Source organism: Podarcis filfolensis (assembly GCF_964270895.1).
Source record: "Podarcis filfolensis genome assembly, chromosome: 9".
Taxonomy (NCBI): Eukaryota; Metazoa; Chordata; class Lepidosauria; order Squamata; family Lacertidae; genus Podarcis; species Podarcis filfolensis.
Genome location: NC_139610.1, coordinates 54,943,831 through 54,965,018, shown reverse-complemented (window position 1 = coordinate 54,965,018; position 21,188 = coordinate 54,943,831). Strand labels below are relative to the sequence as shown.

The following is a 21,188-nucleotide window of genomic DNA, read 5'->3' as shown; positions in this document are numbered from 1 at the left end:
CTTCACATTCACTTTCCTCTCTTTCTACTGAACCACTTGTTGGGTTTGGCTGTGGAAATGGCTGTAGAGACAAGCACAGCTTTCTCACTTGTGTGTTTATCTATTCTTCGGATTCTGTTTCCAGCTTTATGGCTAAACCAATGCCAAACCCAAAGTGCATCCAAACAGAATTTTAAGCTGGAGATTCGCAAGGGTGAAACCTCATTAAATCGGGAATAAACTGTGTAATACAGAGCTGGCCAGCTATGTGTCCAACCCCCAGTGCTTTGGAGGCTCCTGTTGGACCATGGCTTTCATTTCAAAACAATTTCTATTTATAGATGAATTAATTTTTTGATAATAAACAAGGTGGCAAATTAAAAAGATAGGTGTATTATTTTCTCAGTTTGATTCTGCCAAGTTTTTCAGGTGTGACTCTCCTTTAGTGGTGGCACGGTAGTCTGTTCATTCACCGTTACTGAAACAGATCCATTTTAAACAAAGCATTCCATCTGCTTGGTGCGGGAAAAGAGGTTTTTCAAAATATAACCAGCTACTGGAATGAGTAGAATACCACATAATGCAAGTATCTTTGAGTCTGCAGAAGATGTTCATAAGAAATACAGAAGTTGTATTTCTTATAGTGAAAGAAAGACTGGAAAGGATGACCATTAGTGTATCCAGAACACCATAATCTCCTCTTCAGATTGAGGAATTATTAGAACAGAACACTTTGCACAGTTCAGCAGAGACGCTCTGCCTGACCTTAAGGCTTCAGCAGCTTCTGCCACTGATGAACACACTGATAATAAAACACAAGTTGTTCTATTAAGTGCACATTCTTTAGGGTTAGCCTAGGTGTTACATACCCCATCCTGATTTGATTACATACCACAAGCAAACACTTTTCTTCAATATTTTTATTAGCCATCATAAATAGAATGCTTCATCAAGGAGACTGTGGTTAATATATATATTATAGAATAAAACACTCCCAGACTGCAGAGTCTCACTTCATTTGCATGCAGCCGCAACTGACTACCAGACCTATTCACTTTCACAACTCACACTAAAGCCAGATTTTAAATCACAATGTAGATTCGAAACGCGGGTGTCAATTTCGGAGCCAGGCAAATAACTTTTTTATTTTTTTCCAGGCCTTTTGCATTCATTTTCATCTTGCCTGATGAGTTTTTTAAAAAAAAGGTTTTAAACCATTCATATAGAATTTGATGCCTTTTGTATATATTCTCCTGTTTCCAATTTGTTGCTGGCAATCAAAAATTGGGAGAATCCTCTTGGGCTCAGGTCCTGTTTGCAGGCTTCCCACAAGAAAATGGTTAGCCACTGAGAGATCAGGATGCTGGGCTGAATGGGTCTTTGGTCAGATCCAGAAGAAATCTTTTTATGGTCTTTTTATGGCATTTGGAAACTGTGAAAGGAATTTGATGAGGATCATATAGTGTGGTACCTCAGGTTAAGAACTTAATTCATTCTGGAGGTCCGTTCTCAACCTGAAACTGTTCTTAACCTGAGGTACCACTTTAGCTAATGGGGCCTCCCGCTGCTGCTGCTGCTGCTGCTGCTGCGTGATTTCTGTTTTTATCCTGAAGCAAAGTTCTGAACCTGGGGTACTATTTCTGGGTTAGCGGAGTCTGTAACCTGAAGTGTCTGTAACCTGAAGCGTCTGTAACCCAAGGTACCACTGTATATGAGTCTGAGCACAGGTCCATCTAGCTCATTACTGCTCACACTGAGAAAATTGTGGTTTTTTTCTCCCAAGCCCTTGCCAAAGATTGAACCTGGGACTTCTGCAGCAAAAAGAACCAAGAGCCTTGCAACAGCAAATTTTATTATGACATAACCTTTGTTAGCCTTTCAAGATGCCACACGTTCCTTTGTTATTTTGTTTAAAACAAACAATTAATGGAAATGACAGGGGAGAAAGTGGGGTGAAAATTAAAAAACTAGGATAGATAAAATTAGGATTAAGCAAATTCATGGATGATAAATCCACCAACAGTTATTATGATTCGTGGGTAAGGAGTGGGACTTTTGTGTGGTTGGAATGTGGCGTACTGTACAAAGGTAGCAGTTGCTTCCATTGCTCCAAAAGACATCCCCATCCCTGCCTCCATGGCTGGGTGGCAATGGCGCATGAAGAAGCTGCCTTATACACCGAGATAGACCACTGATCCATCAGGCTCGGTACTGTCGGCCACGACTTGCAGTTGCTATCCAGGGTTTTAGTTGGGGATCCTTCATAATAAGTCTTAACTAGAGTTGTCAAGGATTGACCCTGAGGCCTACTTCTGAGCTACAGCAATTTTAAATTTCTATTTAAATGTAATTAATACATATAGGCTCATGAAAGGAAAACTGAGGTTCACGAAGAGATTTTGGTCCAATTTTTACACACAAGCTTAATGATCAAACATGGTAATTATTCGTTCCATTGCTTAACATTAAGGTAAGTTTGTTGCATCAACTCTCGCACATGTGAAATTGTGCAAGATGTTTGGCTCACAACCCTTTGGATCCTGATCATGCTTTGTACAAAACCAACAACCACAGAAGTAATACAATCTTCCCATTAAAACCAACAATGATATTTATCAAGAACTGTTACCAAAAACCCACACCTTTTTCATGCAGGAGAGTAAAGACCTTTGGAGAATACAAATTGCCCTCTAGAGCCACTTTCAGATATTTAAAATATTTGGAAGCAAGTCTTTGGGTTTCTTTGTGCTTTTTCAGCTGCAATTCTTTTAAAAAACCAAGTCATTCATATTATTAGCATTATCCTCCCGATGTATTCCCCCCCAAAGAGTTCCCGACAGGAAATTACTAATTAATTTCATCATTATTTTTCTTTCCTTAAAAATATAAATAATATTGCATAGTGACCTTGTGTACTGTTTTCCAGCTTAAGTTTGTGCAAATCACAAAATCTGTCTTACAGCCTCCTCCTTGATAGCAAGGCCAAAAGGAATATATTGATTTAATAAAATGTAAAGCCATGAAAAAATGCTGACATAGCAGGCCACCAGGATTATGCACTGGGTTTCAACACACCATTTCAACAGATGACAATAACTGAGTAGAAACTTATTAAAATACTTTAAGTCCTCCCCCCTCTTTTTAACAAGTCAAATTCAATTTGATATGCATAGTAAAATGAAAAGGAGAAAAGGAACATCTAGTGTAGGACTTCCACAGGAAAAAAAACAAAACAAAAAGTGATTTCAAAGATGAGATAATGGATTTTCTCACTGTTATAAAGCCCAGTTCAAAAGCCAGTTCCATAGGCAAAACTAACCTCCATCTTTCTCCTATCTCATCTTTCACAGTATCTCAATTATTCAGCTATTTAGAAATCCTTCCCTTCCCGTTGTCCCCTACTCCAAAGGCCCTATCAGTCAAAAGTACAGAAATATTGGTTGGGAGGTGGGGGAGAGAAAGAATTGCAGAGAATGACCACGAAAGTTCTATCTGCAATTGTCATGGGTAGCACTGCAAGACAGAATGTCATCAGACAATCACCATCAGAAGTTAAGAGTTCTGGTCAAAGCACAGAAGCAGCACATTATCTGTTACCAAAAACAGATGAAAGAAATATGGCCAAGGGGGAGCTTCCAGTTCCTTTCCCAGACATATGCACACAAATGCACACGGACACACATATATCAAAATCTCAGCGCAAGAGTTGCTCTGATCAGCTCCCAAGCAAGCGAATGCTGATGGAGGACGGAAAAAGTGATTTGTGCCCAAGGGAATCTTATGTGCACGTCTGTGTGTGAGCATGGAAGAAAATAGGTGCATTCCTTATTGTAAGCCTTCTAAGCATCTATTTATCATATCAGGTGGATCTGACACCCTGCCAGAACAGTGAATTGAAGTTAAATCTGCCAAACAGTCGTTTTACAAACATGGCTTGCATTTGACACTCTGTAAATCTGGCACCAAATGCTTTCAGCAGACACTGGATTCAGTCAAGAGCTCCAACTGGAAGCTCAAGCATGGATCTGACCCCAGCAGCATCGCTTGACATGTGGTACCAACAGTGCCGAATGCAAGCCACAGTTGCAAAGGGGGGAAAAAAATCAAAGCACACTCTAAGGCATCTGATACGAAGTCAGGTGAGTGACCGGTGGCCTTACAGATCAAATAGATTCTTTGGCCCATCTCTACTGGAAATATGGTGGCAGAAACTAGGAACAGGACTTTCTAAAAGGGGAGCTCTCCTGCCTGGTGAGATCTAACAGGCTCCTCTTCCTTTCACTGGCTGTAAACTTAAAAAAAGAATAATTATTATTAAGGAAGGCCTTTGCAATGTAATCTTTTTGGCTGTTCTTAAACTGATTTTTATGTTGTGGAAAACCTCTATTTCTTCCCTGCCCTTTCTTGGATTGGCATTAGTGCAAACATTTACATGCCAACCTGAGGCACTCTTAAACTGGTTCTCAAAGTATATATTTAGGAACATTCTCGGGCTCACTTAAACTGGCAAGGAATGTTGAACTTTAGAAGGGGGGTTGTGTATGTGAGGGAACAGATGATTTTCCAAACTCTAAACTGGGGGTCACTGATCCAGTGCCTTCCAGATGTTGTTGGACTCAAATTCCTACCAATCCCAGCCAGCATGGCCCATGGTCAACAGAGTTATAGTTCAGCAACATCTGGAAGGCACCATTTTGCCTACCCCTGCTCTAAATGCTAGGCTAGTATTACTTTTGAACAAGGCCATTTATTTCAGAAACTTCCAAGACACAGGAAAAGTAGGGCAAGGCATTAACGCACCAAGTAAGCATTATTTAATAGATAGTCTGTCTGGGGACTAAAAGCTTTTGCAAACAAGCAAAGACGACATCTGTATTCAAGCAAAAGAAGTAGCTGATCAGGCATGCCACAGAAGTGTATGTGAAGATGTGAGCAAAATCATCTGGATCAATGTTTGCAAATGAACATGCTGCAAATTATCCTAATTCTTCTTCACTATGAAGAAATTAATGATGTCCTTTATGATAAGGGGCATAATGGCTGGACTCAGATACTCTGTGAAATCATGGTTTGTGATATGTAACTGTAGTTTAAATTCCACAGAGTGGCTTAAGCTTCCAAGTGTGCAGCAGGCCAGCTGGGGTCTAGATCTGCTTGCTTTTGTTTCCTTTTTGTTTCCTTTTTTAAAATTTGTCTTTATTGATTTAAAATATCACCTTACATATATGTTACAAATAGTTACAGCAAAATTAAACACGAAAATATAAGAGAAAAAAGATAAAGAAAATAAAAATAAAAAATAAAGGAGAGTTAACAATGAGAAATGAATATTGGTTATAACATCCTGTCTTTTCTAATAGTCTTCTGAAACTTCCAATCATTCTCGTTGTACTTTTTCTATTGTCTTCATTTTATCACACAGTTTGTTTTATAACTTTTCCTGTATATTTTTCTAGTATATTTATTCCATTTGTTTATTATATACAAGTATCATTCAGTTCTGCTAGGATAACGTCATTTTTACAATATAATCATATATATTCTTTGAATAGTCTCCATTCTCTGCTTGCTTTTGTTTCCTGTCTGCTCAGCATTCAACATCAAGCTCGCTTCCATTTTCACGGCGCAACAGTCTTCCAAGAGGTTTGTCAAGGCTCTGAAGAATCACCATCACATATTGCAACAGCAAACTCATTCTCTGAGTGAGGATCCTTACTTATATAACCAAAATGGCACCATCCACAAACAGAGGGTAGTATAAACAGGTGTGCGGGAACCCCAATATTTGCAGAAATACCAAAAAAATACCCTCCCAAAATCAATGAGGACTGAAAAGATAGGAGACTTAGAATGCTGTTTTTTATTGGGGGCAGGGAGAGATGGAAATGAATATTCAGGAAGAATGAGCCTAACAACAACTCTCCCTACCTTTGATTCCCAATAACTGGTATTCAGAGGCTTACTGCATGCTTTGTAAACCAGCTTAAAACTGTGGTTTCAGATCCTAGTCACAAAACCTGCTAGCTGGCTCCGGCTTGGGCATGAAAATCCTGGTTCAGCAAAACAAAATGTGATTTTACATGACCTCCAGGCTGGCTCAGAGCAAGTGGTAACGTTTATTGTTACATTAACACCTTCTGCTATAGATTGAATTACTTTGCATACCAGCTTCAGCTCCCATTTTATATTTACTAAAAATTCAAACTAATTAAGAAAAGCAGTATTGGATAGTGCATAAACAAGACATGACTAATGGATTTCTTTTGCTTCATGACTTCACACCAATAAATGCTATTTTGGAAATGAATTACTGGGAAAGGATTAAAATGGAAATAAACAAATACCCAACTATATATATGTTGTTATACTTGATTGTGACAAATAGTTGTGTGTTTTTAAAAATAAGTTTCTTGATTACCTACTTCCATACTTTCCCATTATTTTAATATTCCCTTGCTCTTCAGCTTATTTGCTCAGACTGGTTGCACTTTTCTACATCCGTAGCAGCAAGACTTAAATCATGTTTATATTCTAAGAATGAAAACATAATAATTAGTTCCAGAAAGGTGTTGTAGAAAGGTATTTTAACCCAGAAAGACTGCATTTTGAGCTATGCCCCTTTCTCCTTAATCCTTCTTTTACTGAGAGACATACAGTATTCAGCATTTTCAAAAGAATTATCTTAGAAATAGCTACTCAACTGTGTCACCCCCAAAACTTGATTTTACTCAAAACGAGCTCACTTTCCACAGACTCCAATCTCCTAATCCAACCTAAACATATTCACCGCATTAGTTAAAACAGAGCTGGAGAACAGGTCACTCTCAAGATGTTTCTGGAGTTCAGCTCCCATCAGCACCAGTCAGCGTTGCCAATGGTTAGGGTCAACTGTGAACCTGAAGACTCAACATCATTTAGAGGGCCAAAGGCCTCTTCAGTGTTCCAAATGAAAGCACCACATACACAACCCTTGAAGCCGTATCAATGGCTGCTTCTGAATTGGAATCATATGAGTGTTCACAGTTGCTGGAAAACATTTGCCTTCCTCTTACCCCTTTCCTCATCCTATTTTGTTTTTTATAAGCTACATGTTTACCCTTTGGAGAACCTTTTTCACATAAAGCCTACCTCCCATTTGATTTTGGAACACAATACAAACGGTAATGCATTTATAGCAGAGGATGGAACAAAGACATCTAATACATGGAGTAGACAATAGTTTAATAAGAGCAAATAAAACCTACTCATCCGAGTCGGATCATGTTTTCCACCAAGCTAGTAAACAGCTGCAGACAGAGTCTGCTTCCGATCAAAGGGTCTATGTATAACATATTATACCTCTGTATCTCTCTGATGGTTCACTGGTAATTTTTCAAAACCATAACCTCTGAAACATATGACAACTATATTTTATTGAAGACATACTATGACCACTCTGCTCACGAATTCAGAACAATTCAAAATGCATAATGCAGGTGCCAAAAGCCATCTAAATACTCCATCTGTTGGCTTTTGTGATTGTAAAATTGCAAAAGGCTTCAAAAAGGAAAGTAGGGCATTTTAAAGTATAATGTGAAAAAATAATAACAGAATGGTATGTGTGCTTATTTTCAGTCTTCAGAAGAAAACATTTCTCAACAGCTTTAAAAGGTAGTGTAATGGCTTTAGGGATTGCTTGTGTGTAAATAGCCGCCGCTCTGGGCTAGGTTGCCTGGTTAAACCATTTCTCGCTGGACAGCCATCCACTCCGTGGCTGTTCAATCGCTGGCAGAATCCGTCAGTGGGCGTTTCTTAAACCTTTTCCAACATAAAAGTTGTTTGACGCCCAGTCTCCTCCTACTCTCCCTGCGCGGAAGTCTTCTGCGCAGGGAGGGCGTGGGTAGCGGAGGACCTGTGCGCTCCCCGCTGGTGTCCAGTGAAGAGTCCCGGAGCCTGCTCTCTGCTTCACCCATTGGCCCCCCTCTATCCCTGGTGTTGCGCTGATTTTCTTCCCCAACAGGAGACCTGCCTCTCTCCCTGCTTGGCCCCTCTCCAGCATCGTTGTGGAGCCTCGCCTCCTCCTCTAGTTCCGATGGCAGTTCCCTGACAGGTAGCTTGTAGGACTCTGCACCTCTGACTAGAAAAACTGGAATTCAAAGGGAGGCAATTTACAAAGCTGTAAAACCACTAAGGCTACAATCTTCGACAAACTTACTAGAAAGCAAGCCTCATGGAGCCTATTCAGACTTCTGAGTAAACAGAAACAGGGTTGTGTTGCATGACACTAGGTAGAACTTAATAAGGTTGTTGAATTTCAATTGAAACCAATATTCTAATTAGAATGAAAAATCCAGTTTGATTATTTGCTTGTACTTTGAACAAATAAACGTTAAATGACAATCTTTTGCTATGCAGACAGACAGACATATATGGCAGCTACTCTTATGAACAAGATTGCCCTTCTACTGGCAGGCTACAAACATAGCACATTCCTTTCCAAGATTGTATACTGCAATTTTATTGATATCGAGTTGTTGTTCCAATATTTAAATTCCAGAGTCAGATTTAGAGTCAATATCCAGACGGGAAAAATTTCTCAAGCCACAACATTTTGCAAAATGCAATTACAGCTGCAGTCATTATTTTTTTATTATTATTGCATTGCATTCATGAAATTTGTATTCCACCTTTCATTCGAAGATCACAAGGAGCTTTGCAACAAAAAAATACGAAATGAGAACACAAAATATATAACAAAAAAACTAACAGACTAAGAAACCAATAAGCCGCCTCCAATGAACACATTTAAGAGGCTATAGTACTATCAGGAATCCTATCAGCTCAGATGTGCCCTAAGTTCATTTGAGATGCAGACAGAAGAAAACCAAGCTGTCCATGATTTACTGTGAAATGCAATGCATGCTTACCCACCGTGTTCACTGGGGCTTACTCTCTTGTAAGCATGCATAGACTTACAGCCTTGGTCTAATTCTTGAAGTTCTTTATTCTAAACCAAATGTTTCAGATCCTGACACCTACTGAGAAGTGGTTATATCAGTTTCCCAGTGTTCGTGGGGCTGAGTGTTCTGCTAACATTTCACCTTCTACAACTATACCTATACTGTTGCCCAGGTTATTTCAACAAGGTTGCTGAGAACGTATGGTAGAGGTAATAATATACTCTCAAGAGGCTTTGAAGATCATTACGGTTAACAAAAGGTTTCCATTATCCAAAATGTATCCATCTGGGGATACACAGAGATCATAACAGAAAAGTGTGCTGCAATGTTTCTGTGGAATGTTTAGCTTCCTGACTGAGTTACAAGAGAAGCCAAATGTAGCGTAACTATTTCAGATATCTAACCTTGGAGTTAGAAATTCTGATAAGCTCTTCTAAAGTAGTGTCCTAGTGGAATATCACCACCTTATGGAAAAGGGGGAGAAAAAGGAGGACGGTTCTCGTGGACTCAAAAACAGAACTGTGCCGAAACACCTATGCAAACGTTACCTCATATGTAATCGGTATAATGATGCATGACTTCATAAGATTAACTGCAAATAACTATCAGACAGCTGTATAGCCTGCTGTTTTGCAATATGCATGGAAAGATGGACCGTCCACCCATGGTATATCTTCAGTTTCAGCAACAGCCTAATAGAAGATTTCCTGCTGACTTGACATCAGCTTGTGGTACAGGTGCAAAGGACTTATTTCCTGGCAAGTGCAAGAAGAATTAATCTATAAACCATAAGGACAGCTTCTCCCATTCCATAACAGTTTGTGAAATTAATTGCAATAGCATGCATATCAACTTTGGGTATAAAACCTGTTCTATCATGAGCTAATATAATCAAAACAAGTAGGGGGGAGGACCCCAAATAGTTCCCTACAAAGCTAATTGACGGAGATGGATTGAATAGCATAACTGGGAATTGCTCTTTCTTAAATTATTTCTGGCTATTGAAAGGTCTTATGACAGAAACAAAAAGATGTCAATTTTAATTACCTGAAAAACAATGGGAAATGTTTCAGTTGGTCTCAGTGAAAGTATCCCTGAGGTGAAACAGCTTCTCTTTTGCATAGTATGAACTCGAAATTTTGCTGCATGTGCTGGCTTGAGAAATACACACACAAAAAGCCTTGAGGGAGGCACATTTCTTTTCTGATTTGGGCTTTATATATTTTTTTAGAAATTATGCTTCCATAAAAAATCGCCACTGGCTGGGCATTTCTCTTAAGATAGGTGAGAAAAAACTTTCAGTCTTTTGCCTTGCTGGGCAAAGGGGGAATTAAAGGACTGGACATTAAAATAATGCTTCAGGAAAAAATATGAAGGCAAACTCACTTTGGAGATACTTTAGACAGACAGTACAACATTTTGATATAGGTTGGGCCAAAACATTATTCCTGGACTTAGTAGCACCCCCGAGAGCTGACATAACTCAGTGCCTAAAAGCGAAACCCTGTATATGAAACTAAGAAGCAAGTCCTATGACGTTCAATAGAGCTTACTCCCAGGTAAGGGACAAAGCTACAAATCCCCAATTCAAATGTTGCTTCTGCCACTATCTCTCAGCTTCAACATCCCCTCACCCAGCAAAAGGAGAAAACAATACTGACTTACATTACAGGGTTGCTAGAATTACAAAAAGCAATGAAAAGAGTTTGTGAAATGATTTGAAAGTTTAAAATACAGAGTTTTTTTATTTTACTGAGTTCTTATTTTATTCGGCAAGATTTAAATACCACTTAATTGACAAAAATACCCTCAATTTATTATTGTGCTTTTGTTCCTTACTCCCTTCTAAATCACCTAGGAACATAAATTAATTCTGAAGGCACAGGATGTAAATTATGTAAAGGAATATCCTAGTTTTAATGTACCATTAGGAAATGTGGTATCTATGATCTTTGGTGACAGGGGCTTAGAAGTCTTCCATCACAGCAAACTGTTAATTGTTAAGCAATCTGCTATATATCTCTGATATCCACTGAACAGACATGCACCCTCTCATTGGGTATAATCTATAAACCAATATCTGTCAACATGCAATGAAGATAAAATTTAGAGCTCACTCCATCCATATGCCAAGCACAAATGGCAGGACTCCGATAGAAGCACTCTCAGTTTCTGCTCCATGGCCAAGGGGACAATTGGGGATTATTCTGCAGGAGTTGGCACTTAATGACCTGGTGGTAAAATAATTTCTGAGATACATTATTTCCAATCCATTTCAAAATGTGTTAAGTTGCCCCTCAAGTCTTCAATCCAGCTAACTAAATCAGTAGGAAAGAATCTAAATTCAACAAAAGTGAAATGGAAATATTAACACTAAGCCAGGTAAGGCCAAGGCTGGAGAATTCAGCCACAGCACAAGTTTGGTCTCATTTATGGGGTGAGTGCAAAGGGGACTCTGAGATCTAATTTGCACACTTTATTTGAAAAGTACTTTTTATTCTATGTAATAAGAAATTTTGGTAGATTTGATCATGGTTTTACTGCATATGTATCAACTGTTTTTTTGTTTTTTTGTTTTTCCTTCTTTGGATGATGCTATGGCTTTTGGCTAGTGCAATAAAAGTTTCTCTCTCTCTCTCTCCCTATTTTCATATTTATCAAAACGCAGACACCACTGTAAGAGCCTGATCCTAGGGATGCAGTGTTCTCGGAGGAAATCCTCTTAAGCACTATTCCTGTGCCAAAATCCAGCCCCATTCCCTAAAGATTCTAAAAATGTACACATGCACAATCTACCTGCACAATCTGTACCCCAAAGAGGGTGCAAATTACGCAAAGCAGCTCCATGCATGCAGACTTTATGTGCAAACAGTTTGTAGGTTCCATTTACAGCTTCAGATAACTGTGCAAACAGGAAGCAAAAGGCACTTCCTGTATCCACACAATCATTTCTCTGTATGTGTCATATCAACAGGGATACTGTGCTATGCTACCAGTCTAAGGCCAGAAACAGACAGGGTTGCCATGCTATACTCTGCGCTGAGCAGAGGTATGGCTGAGGCTTCCTGATCCCCTCACCTGGCTAGAATGTAGTCTTTTGTCAGCTGGAAGAAAATAATGTTGTAATCTCTGTTCTGCATTTTACATTACACAGCAATATCAAATGTCCTGAACCTGATGCTGCACTTTATATCATATAGCAATACAGAAACTGCAGGGAAACATCAAGATACATACTTTCATTTTCTTTTCATATAGAAATGAAACTAACATTCATCATTTAGAAGCTTAAAACCCTGCACAACTAATGCACAAGCACTGTCATGTACACACAATTCCTCAATACGTTTCAGGTTGGCTTTTAAAAAAACCCAAAACTCATTATCTGAAACATAACTTAAAACACAAGCAAAGCATATTGGAAGAAATGGCTGGCAGGTTCCAGTACTTTCATCGTAAAATCGTAAAACTTTTGTGAAGAAGTAAATATATGCTTCATCCTAAGCATGTGTTTATCTGGCTGCCAGAAGGATAAAGTACTGGAAGATGTCAGCTTTGAATCTGTTAGACCTGCAAAGGTAGTTAACGTTTTAAAAGAAAAAGTGCATCTGGACTTTGTAACTTAAAGTAGATAAACCTTTCAGTTTGCATGTTTCCTTGCAATGTTTTTCTTGATACCATACCTCACTGGTTTCCTGTCTCGAAGCAAATCTTCCAGACTCTTTCCACAGTGTTCCGCAACAACCACTAGCCTCTCTGATGAAAAATATACACAGAGAGACAGATTTAGTATCTCAGTGCACACAGGCACAAAAACACTTTCACTCTTGCATCCCACTGAAATTAAAACCATATTATGGTAACGCTGCATCTCGTAATACAAAGAGGATGTCTACTTATTTTAGGGGGATAGAAAATCATACTGAGTATACGTTACACAGAATATAACCAAATTAACACGTAGATGGCAATTATTTGCAGCCAACAACTGTCTAGAGTAATTTCAGTGTAGAGAACATATGAGCATTTTCCCCCTCATTTTACATCAACAACCATGGGGGGGTAGGGGAATAGAGTAAATAGAAATTTTCTCTGATGGCCTGTTTTTACTGATCAATATTTTTTCATTTGTTTTTGGTTGTATTCCACCATTTTCTGATCTGGCAATTTTTATGGAGTGTGTGCTTTTAGCATGGTAAAGATTTTGTTATTGTTTTGATTATAAGCTCTGAATATTGTATACATTTTATATTTCTCCATGTTGCCTTGGGTCATTTTTGAAAAAGGTAACTAAGATTTTTTTTTAGCAACTATTGCCATTTTTTGAAAGTTTATTTGTCAGTTTTACGGTCAGTACTTCCAATTTTCTACTTTTTCTAAATGCATTTGGAAATGTATTAGAAACTTCTAGTATTATAGTAGCTACTCTTTCAGTATCAAAATTGCCAAGTTATTTGTGTAAGTGAAGGAAGACAAGAAAAAAAATAATAAGTGGGTACCATTTTTTTGGAATAGGGCTAGTATAATAATAGCAAAATATACAAATGGTTTCAGTTGCTACGAGTACATATGGGTTAACCTACTCGCTTGTTATTTTCTCCAAATCTTTTATTTACCACATTGAGGAGATAAACCACTGTTTTTGAAAAGGAACATTTCTCCATTACTGTGAAGGAGAGCAAATTTTAAGGCATAGCACTCACTCTCTTTGTACATTTACAAACATTCATCACACCATTTTCCTCACATAAGATAGTTTACAATTTATTTACAGTATTTTTAATGTGAGAAAGTACTATACTTTTCCATGTATGACTAGGTTTTTATCTTTAAAAATTATGCTAAAATGTGTGGACCGTCTTATACATGGAGCCATCTCCCCCCATTTACTTAAATTTGAGTCCCCCAAAATAGGGGGCATCTTATACATGGAAAAATACGGTTTTTCAGTTGCAGGTCCCCAATAGGACATAATTTTGGAGGCCCATGCTTAGAAGAATCGTGCGCCAGTCCTGGAAAGGTCCACTGCCATTGCTCCCCTGACATCAGTGCACTGATGGTGGAGAGATCAAAATGGGGGCGGGGGGAGGAGGTGTGGCATTTCAGTAACATGTTGGGAGTGGATAGGGGGAGGCTTAAGATCTGTTGGATCCTTCCATTCCCACAATATGCCCTCAATGTGGAATGTGTGCCCTGGGGCTGGATCAAATGAGAGGGAATACATTATTTAAAGAATACCTCAAGACAGCCAATGGAAGGGGGCCAAGAGAAAACCCTACCCGCCCACTCCACCTAGTGCCCTACTGGACACCAGCTTAGTAGCGCTTTCGATTTGACAGCTCATCCACCGCAAGTACCACCTCTCCCAAACCAGTAAGATTTCTCTTTTAAGCAACTGAAATATATAAACCGTGTTATTTAGGAATGGACTGTAATGGTGAAAAAGGAATAGGAATTCAGAGATCAACTGAAGGAAAACAGTGCCTCATGCTGAAACCTCTCCTGCCCTCACCAACTCCATTCACACAGGAGTATCGATTGCCTTACTATTATCCACAACTGAGGTGCATGGATGAGCATGGGGAACAGTTACCCTGAACATGATGCTGTGGCAGGCACCAAAATCTTAGTAATTGTCAACATTGTTCCCGACAACAGCATTATTTAAGGCAGGATTTCCTAAACTGTGCTCCCTGAGCTTCATTTGGGTGGTCTGTGGATTTTGGTTGAGGATGGTATATCCATCCCATTAAATATCCACATTGGTTTTTAAATGCATTTGTAGTGTTTCTTTTATATCTTGTATTGTATTTTATGGCATTACAATTTGAAGTCCCATGGAAATTCAAACAAATAAAAAGAGATCGTGATGGGCACATCCATTCTGCTGCACTAATTTTGTTATAAAATGCACCGCCAGCTAAGACTATTTTTGGATTTTCCTCTCTGGGCTGTGTCATAATACATTATTCTTGTATAGCTGTAAGAATATTGCCATTCTATGTACAACCACCTCTCCTTTAAAACAGATTTACAATGTGAAGCTTCTCCTCTGCTTTGCCGGACATTCTGCTTAGCTATACAGCAAAAGCTACAGTTAAATAAAATTCACCATGTAAAAGAAAAGAAACTTCACTTAAAAGTAATAAAACTGATCCCAGGTGTAACAGTCACCCTCCACCCCTGCCAAGATACCAAGAAAGCACGATCATATTGAATAAGTTTGGAACAGTTTATAGAAGACAGGAAAATCCTGACTTCTGAACTAACTTTTATTCTTTGGCGATCACTCGTAGCCGAGTACCGTATTTTTCGCTCGATAACACGCACCCGACCATAACACGCACATAGTTTTTAGAGGAGGAAAACAAGAAAAAAAAATCTGAATGAAACGGTGGATGTATCATTTTTGTGCTTCATGCTGTGGCCACAGACATGTGATTTGACGGTGAGTTTGGGGTAGCCCAATGCAAAAATCCTGAGAATCCATGTCAATCTGTGCTTTGTAACCACGTTTTTGCACCATTGCAACCCCAGGCAACAGTGGCTGCGTGATTTTTTTTGGTGCAGGCTGTAGCCATGGACATGCTATGTGATCTGATGGTGAATCTGGGGTGACCCAATGCAAAGATCCTGAGGATCCATGTGGATCCGTGCTTTGTAACCACGTTTTTGCACCATTGCAGCCCTGTTTTTGCATCAGATCATAGCAATCTATGTGATCTGATGGTGAATTTGGGGTGACCCAATGCAAAGATCCTGAGGATCCATGTGGATCCGTGCTTTGTAACCACGTTTTAAGTGGGGAGGGAAGGAAAAACATAGAAGGGACAAGGAGCACGAGAGGGGTGTGCGGAGAAGCAGCTGGCTAAGAATGCAAGAGAGGGGTTTAAAGGGGGGGAAAGGAAGGCAAAAGTCTTCCCCCCCAAGCCAGCCCCCCTCTCTCTCCTGCATGTTTTCCGCTGCCTGCGAGTCCCTAGACGCAGCAGCAGCAGCAGCACCGGAGCACGGAGAGGAATTAGAGGGAAGGACGCTCTGCTTTCCCCTCTGCTTGCCTGGAGGGGAGGGGATTTGCCTGCTCTTTGTTCCGTTTGAGCAAACACAGTAACGAAACAGAAGAGGGTGGGCAGTAAGACCCTGAGGCAGAATGCAGGAAAGCAGCAGCCTCCTCTCCTCCGTGACGGTGCGATATGATTTTTGCCTGATTTTTGCCCTGTACTTGGGACAGTCAGCTCCAGGGACCACACATTCGCTCAATAACACGCACAGACATTTCCCCTTACTTTTTAGGAGAAAAAATTTGCGTGTTATAGAGGGAAAAATACGGTAAGATTGTCTTCCATAAACACGGTTTTAATGATGAGTCTGTAAGTGACTGTGGAGGCCAATTCTGGACCCACACGTCCTTCCACAGTGGGGACATTGGTTCCCGGGCGGGAGTTGATCACGGTGTGGATTTGCCAAGCGTGCCTTCCTCTTAGCACGTTTCTCCCTTTCATCCTGCGTTCAAGTGTTTTCAAAGCCCATGATACCTTTGGTAAAGGCTGTTCTCCAACTGGAGCGCTCACAGGCCAGTGTTTCCCAGTTGTCGGTGTTTATACTACATTTTTTTAGATTTGCCTTGAGACAGACTTTAAACCTCTTTTGTTGACCACCAGCATTACGCTTTCCATTTTTAAGTTTGGAATAGAGTAGTTGCTTTGGAAGATGATAATCAGGCATCTGCACAACATGACCAGTCCAACGAAGTTGTGTTGAAGAATCATTGCTTCAACACTGGTGATCTTTGCTTCATCCAGTACACTGATATTAGTTCGTCTGTCTTCCTAAGCAATGTGTAAGATTTTTCGGAAAATACAATGCCCTTTAAAGGACAGGTCACATGTGATATCCAGCATGAGAATGGGAAAATAAAAAATGTAAATAGAACAAATAAAGTCAAGTGAGAAACTGAACAGCCGATTATAAGAAGCACATAGAGCAGCATGCCAGGCAAGTTGTGAGAAATGCTTTGTATCTTTCAAAGAGCCCTCTGTGTGCATACAGAGACAGGCTGCACACATAGCATTGCAGTTCTCCTCACAGGAGGAATATGTAAGATTAAAAAGATGCACTTAAGAGATGGCATTTCGCAAAGGAAATAGCCTGCTAAAATGGGCATAGTTCAACCCGAAATCTCCTTTTTTCAGTCATGCTAAAGTCCCTTCCAACTCTACGATTCTATGATTGTCTTGAAACATTTCGTGGCCTACGAGAGATACACCGAGGTGCCTGGTCTTGATGGCTTACACTCCCTCTGAAGGAGTGGGTACATAGCGTGGGAGGACTTCTGGACCCTTTGATGTTGCTTGACGCTCAGGTGGCCTCAGTGGTGTGGAGTGCCTTCCATCAGTTTCAGCTATGGACCTAGCTGTGTCCCTATTGGGATAAGGATAACCTAACTTTTGTCATCTATGCTCCAGTAACCTCTTAGTAAGATTACTGCAACACATTATGTGTAGGGCTGCCTCTGAGGACAGTTTGAAAACTTTAGCTGGTGCAGAATTTGGCAGTCACGCCACTCACTAGGGTAAAATGGTTTGAGCATATTACACCAATCCTGGCCGGATTATACTGGCTGCCAATTAAGTTTCCAGGCCCAGTTTGAAGTGCTGGTTTTGACCTAAAAAGGTAAAGGACCCCTGACAGCTAAGTCCAGTCGCAGACGACTCTGGAGTTGCGGCGCTCATCTCGCTTTACAGGCCAAGGGAGCTGGCGTTTGTCCGCAGACAGTTTTTCCGGGTCACGTGGCCAGAATGACTAAGCCGCTTCTGGCGAACCAGAGCAGCGCACGGAAACACCGTTTACCTCCCCGCCAGAGCGGTACCTATTTATCTACTTGCACTTTTTGGCGTGCTTTCAAACTGCTAGGTTGGCAGGAGCTGGGACAGAGCAACAGGAGCTCACCCCGTTGTGGGGATTCGAACAGCTGACCTTCTGATCAGCAAGCCCAAGAGGCTCAGTGGTTTAGACCACAGCACCACCTGTGCCCCAACTTTTGACCCAGAAGGCCTTAAATGAACCACAATACCTCAAGGACCACCTCTTTCCATATGAACTGACCCAGACCTTGTGATCATCACCTGAGGCCCTTCTTCGTGTGCCTCCTCTACATGAGGTCCGCAGGGTGGCAACATGAGAATGAGTGACTCCCCATTTGTGGAATGCTCTCTACAGAGAGGCTCACCTGGTGCCTTCATTACATATCTTTACGTACGATGTGAAAATACTTCTATATAACGAGGCCTTTGGCTGATTAGCATCCTATGGCCTTTTAAAATGTGTTTTTGGTAGGCGATTATGGGCTTATTTTTATTTTTAAAATGTATTTTTGTGTTCTTATTTTGTATTTCTATGTTGTGAACCACCCTGTGATCTTTGGATGAAGGGCAGTATACAAACAGAAATAACAGAATAAGTAAATTGCAGCTTATATTTCATCTTCAACATGATATATGGCACACTGATAAGTTCCAAAATGTGAGGACTGGGAGAGAACTGTCGAGGCCGCCTTCTGTGGAGCACATTTCTTTTAAACTCTGAACTTCAAAAGAGAGATTTGAAGAATTAAATAAAAAGAAAGACAGATTGATGAATTGCAGGAACCTAGGGAACAAATGGACTGAAAGAAGCCTGCAGTTTTAAAGAACAAACCCCCCCCCCCAAAAAAAAGCATGTGAAGGAACAGAGGGTGGAAGGGGGAATGGAGTAAAGAGAGATAAGCAGAGTGTGAAAAAGAAAAGGAAATACCTAAAAATTATCAACGTGATCTGAACTACAGGATAACAAAGGCCTGCAGCCCAGCAGCATACATCTGTGTCTGTTATGTGCAACAACAGAGACAAGCCTGAAAAATGCTGCTGCAGAGTCAGTCTGGGGAAAAGCAAACTGCCGTCTTGGGGGGGGAAAATGCTGACGGCTGCTTTGAAGTCTAATGCTCTGAAACACATGCACAGAATAATTACTGTAACACTCCTACATGCACACCCCAAAGTTATGGGGCAGGGAGGGGGGAGAAAGCACACTCACCATGCTTTCCACGGGAAATGTCCACATACTGGCAGAGCCTAGGATGTGTAATTGTCTTAAGAATCTGAAAGCGTCCCAGGATCTTTATGGAGTTTGGTGTCAAGGGCAGGCCGTTGCTCCCACAAACATCATTCGGAAGAGCAGAAGCAAAGAAGGTAAAGGCTCCCAATTCCGCATCCTTTAACGGAAACATCTTAGGAGTTCCGTGAGATACCCCTCCTTGTATGTAGCGTTCCCCTGAAAGAAAGAAAAAAAGGAAGACAAACAATAAAACAAGGCTGCAAGCCTCCAAACCAGTAAACATGCTGCCTATAGAAAAAAAACCAGTTTAAAATCTACAGGTTTAATTTTAAGGCTAGTCAAGCAAACGGATGCCATTGATATTACTGCTGGTTATAACAGAGTAATGAAAGCTGTTTTTAGCATCTGAAAAATGTATAAAGCAATAAACTGCAAGTTAACAGAATACAGTATTTAGAGGATTATAGCCTGAACTGAACTCTGCAAAGGAATCATGCTATTTATTTAAGTCCAGTAAGAAAGGCCCAGAAGGATCAGAGGGGGCTTGGTTTCCCTCCACCCCACAGTTTTTCAATTGGAAACATTGGAACAAAAAGCCATTTATGAAATATCGTATTTTGGAATGGCTGGGGTGCTTTTAAAGAATACATATAGTTTGAAGAATTTTATGCAAGACAATGCAAGAAAGGACACAATCTAGAAAGCCTGTGCATCCATCCACATTTGAGAAGCAGCAGCAGACAGTCACTATTTTGCAGGAGGGAGTCAAGTACATAGTAGAAATTAAGTCCACACAATTAAAGCAGATTATAACGCCCTGTTGCCCTGGATCACCAAATCCACTTAAAAAAATAGCAACCATCAATGGACTTTTTATGTTAAGAATATGATGGAGAAATGCACTGAAAAGTTTGGGAAGTTTTTAAAGCAACCTGCAGACAAATCAGGATGCATGTTTAATGTCCTATAACATCCCCATGAACCAATCTGAATGAACACTCATGCAAATCAGAATGAATGCTCCATAAGCAGGTCATCTGTAGGAGCCCTGAACTGCAAACACTTTTTGGCATTATATAGAGCTGCTGTTGTGGGGAAACAGAACTCCCACCCACTGCTGGCTAAATGACACAGGGAATATGATCAGTTGCGCACCATGGAAATAAAATATAGCTCAAGCTGAGTGTGCAAGCATCAAAGCAGTGTCAGTCCCCAAATTAGGAGCAACATGCTTGAGGCCCCAACACATGCCTTTTGCCAGAGGGGCCCATAGATTGAGGACTGCTTCTGTTGGCCAAATTTTGACTGCTCTTTTCTGCCCTCCTGGCCCACACAATGCACTTTCCCCTGCATCAAGCGCACACTGGCTTTTATCAGTCATTGCCCCCATGCATATGGGTGTGATATTTCAAGGTGGCTTTCCCATGCCTAAAGGCAGTGTAAAAAGCCACCTGGAGCAAATATGAAACCAGAAAAGGCAGCTGGCAATTTACAATGCTTCAAGAGTGTAAACAGCCACAGTATCTGTCACAGGTCCACTTGCTACCCAGTTTACTCTGTTCTGCTGGCATCTTTTTGTTCCAGAATCTGATGCTTAAAAACAAACAGTGCAATCATAGGCACACTTATTCAATAAGTATAGTTCACTGAATTCAAAAGGGCTTAATTCCACTTAAATCAGCAAAGGATTTCAGTCAAAAAGTTCCTTTTTCAGAATCCCCTAGCAATGAGTATCTTTAGCAACCTATGGACCAAATTTGAACTTTTAAACTAGTCACTTAGCTGTTTGGGGGTATACTTCATGTACTTCGTTTTGCAGCAGGGCTGTACAAATTTGGCAGCCCGACTGCTGACCACAGCAATCAACATAGATTGTATTATTCCAGTTCAGGGTTAACACTGCAGGTAAACAATTTTTTGCAGGGATCAATTTAAGATGCTACCTATGGCCTCTGAAGCTCTAAAGTGGAGTTGGGGTACCTATGGCCCTCTAGTTCTTGGTGGACTGCAACTCCCATCTTCAGTGACCATTAACCAAGCTGGCTAGGGCTCATAGAGTCCAATGACATTTGGAGGATCTGCTCTAAATCACCTGGGGAAAAGCTATTGAGATGTGAAGGCCCAGAAGGATCAGAGGGGGCTTGGTTTCCCTCCACCCCACAGTTTTTCAATTGGAAACAT

At 40.4% G+C, this 21,188-nt stretch overlaps 1 protein-coding gene and 1 long non-coding RNA gene across 2 annotated transcripts in view; one reads left to right on the top strand and one right to left on the bottom strand.

The window, feature by feature from the left end:
• The window catches only part of TBCK (TBC1 domain containing kinase), an 84,179-nt gene that overhangs the window by 61,103 nt on the left and 1,888 nt on the right, over positions 1-21,188 (bottom strand). Inside the window, exons 2-3 of the mRNA XM_083571138.1 lie at positions 18,987-19,223; positions 12,602-12,674 (exon numbers count right to left, since the gene is read on the bottom strand). Of these exons, the coding sequence (XP_083427264.1) occupies positions 12,602-12,674; positions 18,987-19,223 (310 nt within the window). The remainder of the gene's footprint in view (positions 1-12,601; positions 12,675-18,986; positions 19,224-21,188) is intronic.
• LOC310742565 lies at positions 1,903-19,222 on the top strand. The gene is made up of 3 exons (XR_014538560.1): positions 1,903-7,629; positions 8,069-15,223; positions 16,250-19,222. It is a non-coding gene; the product is annotated as an uncharacterized lncRNA (long non-coding RNA).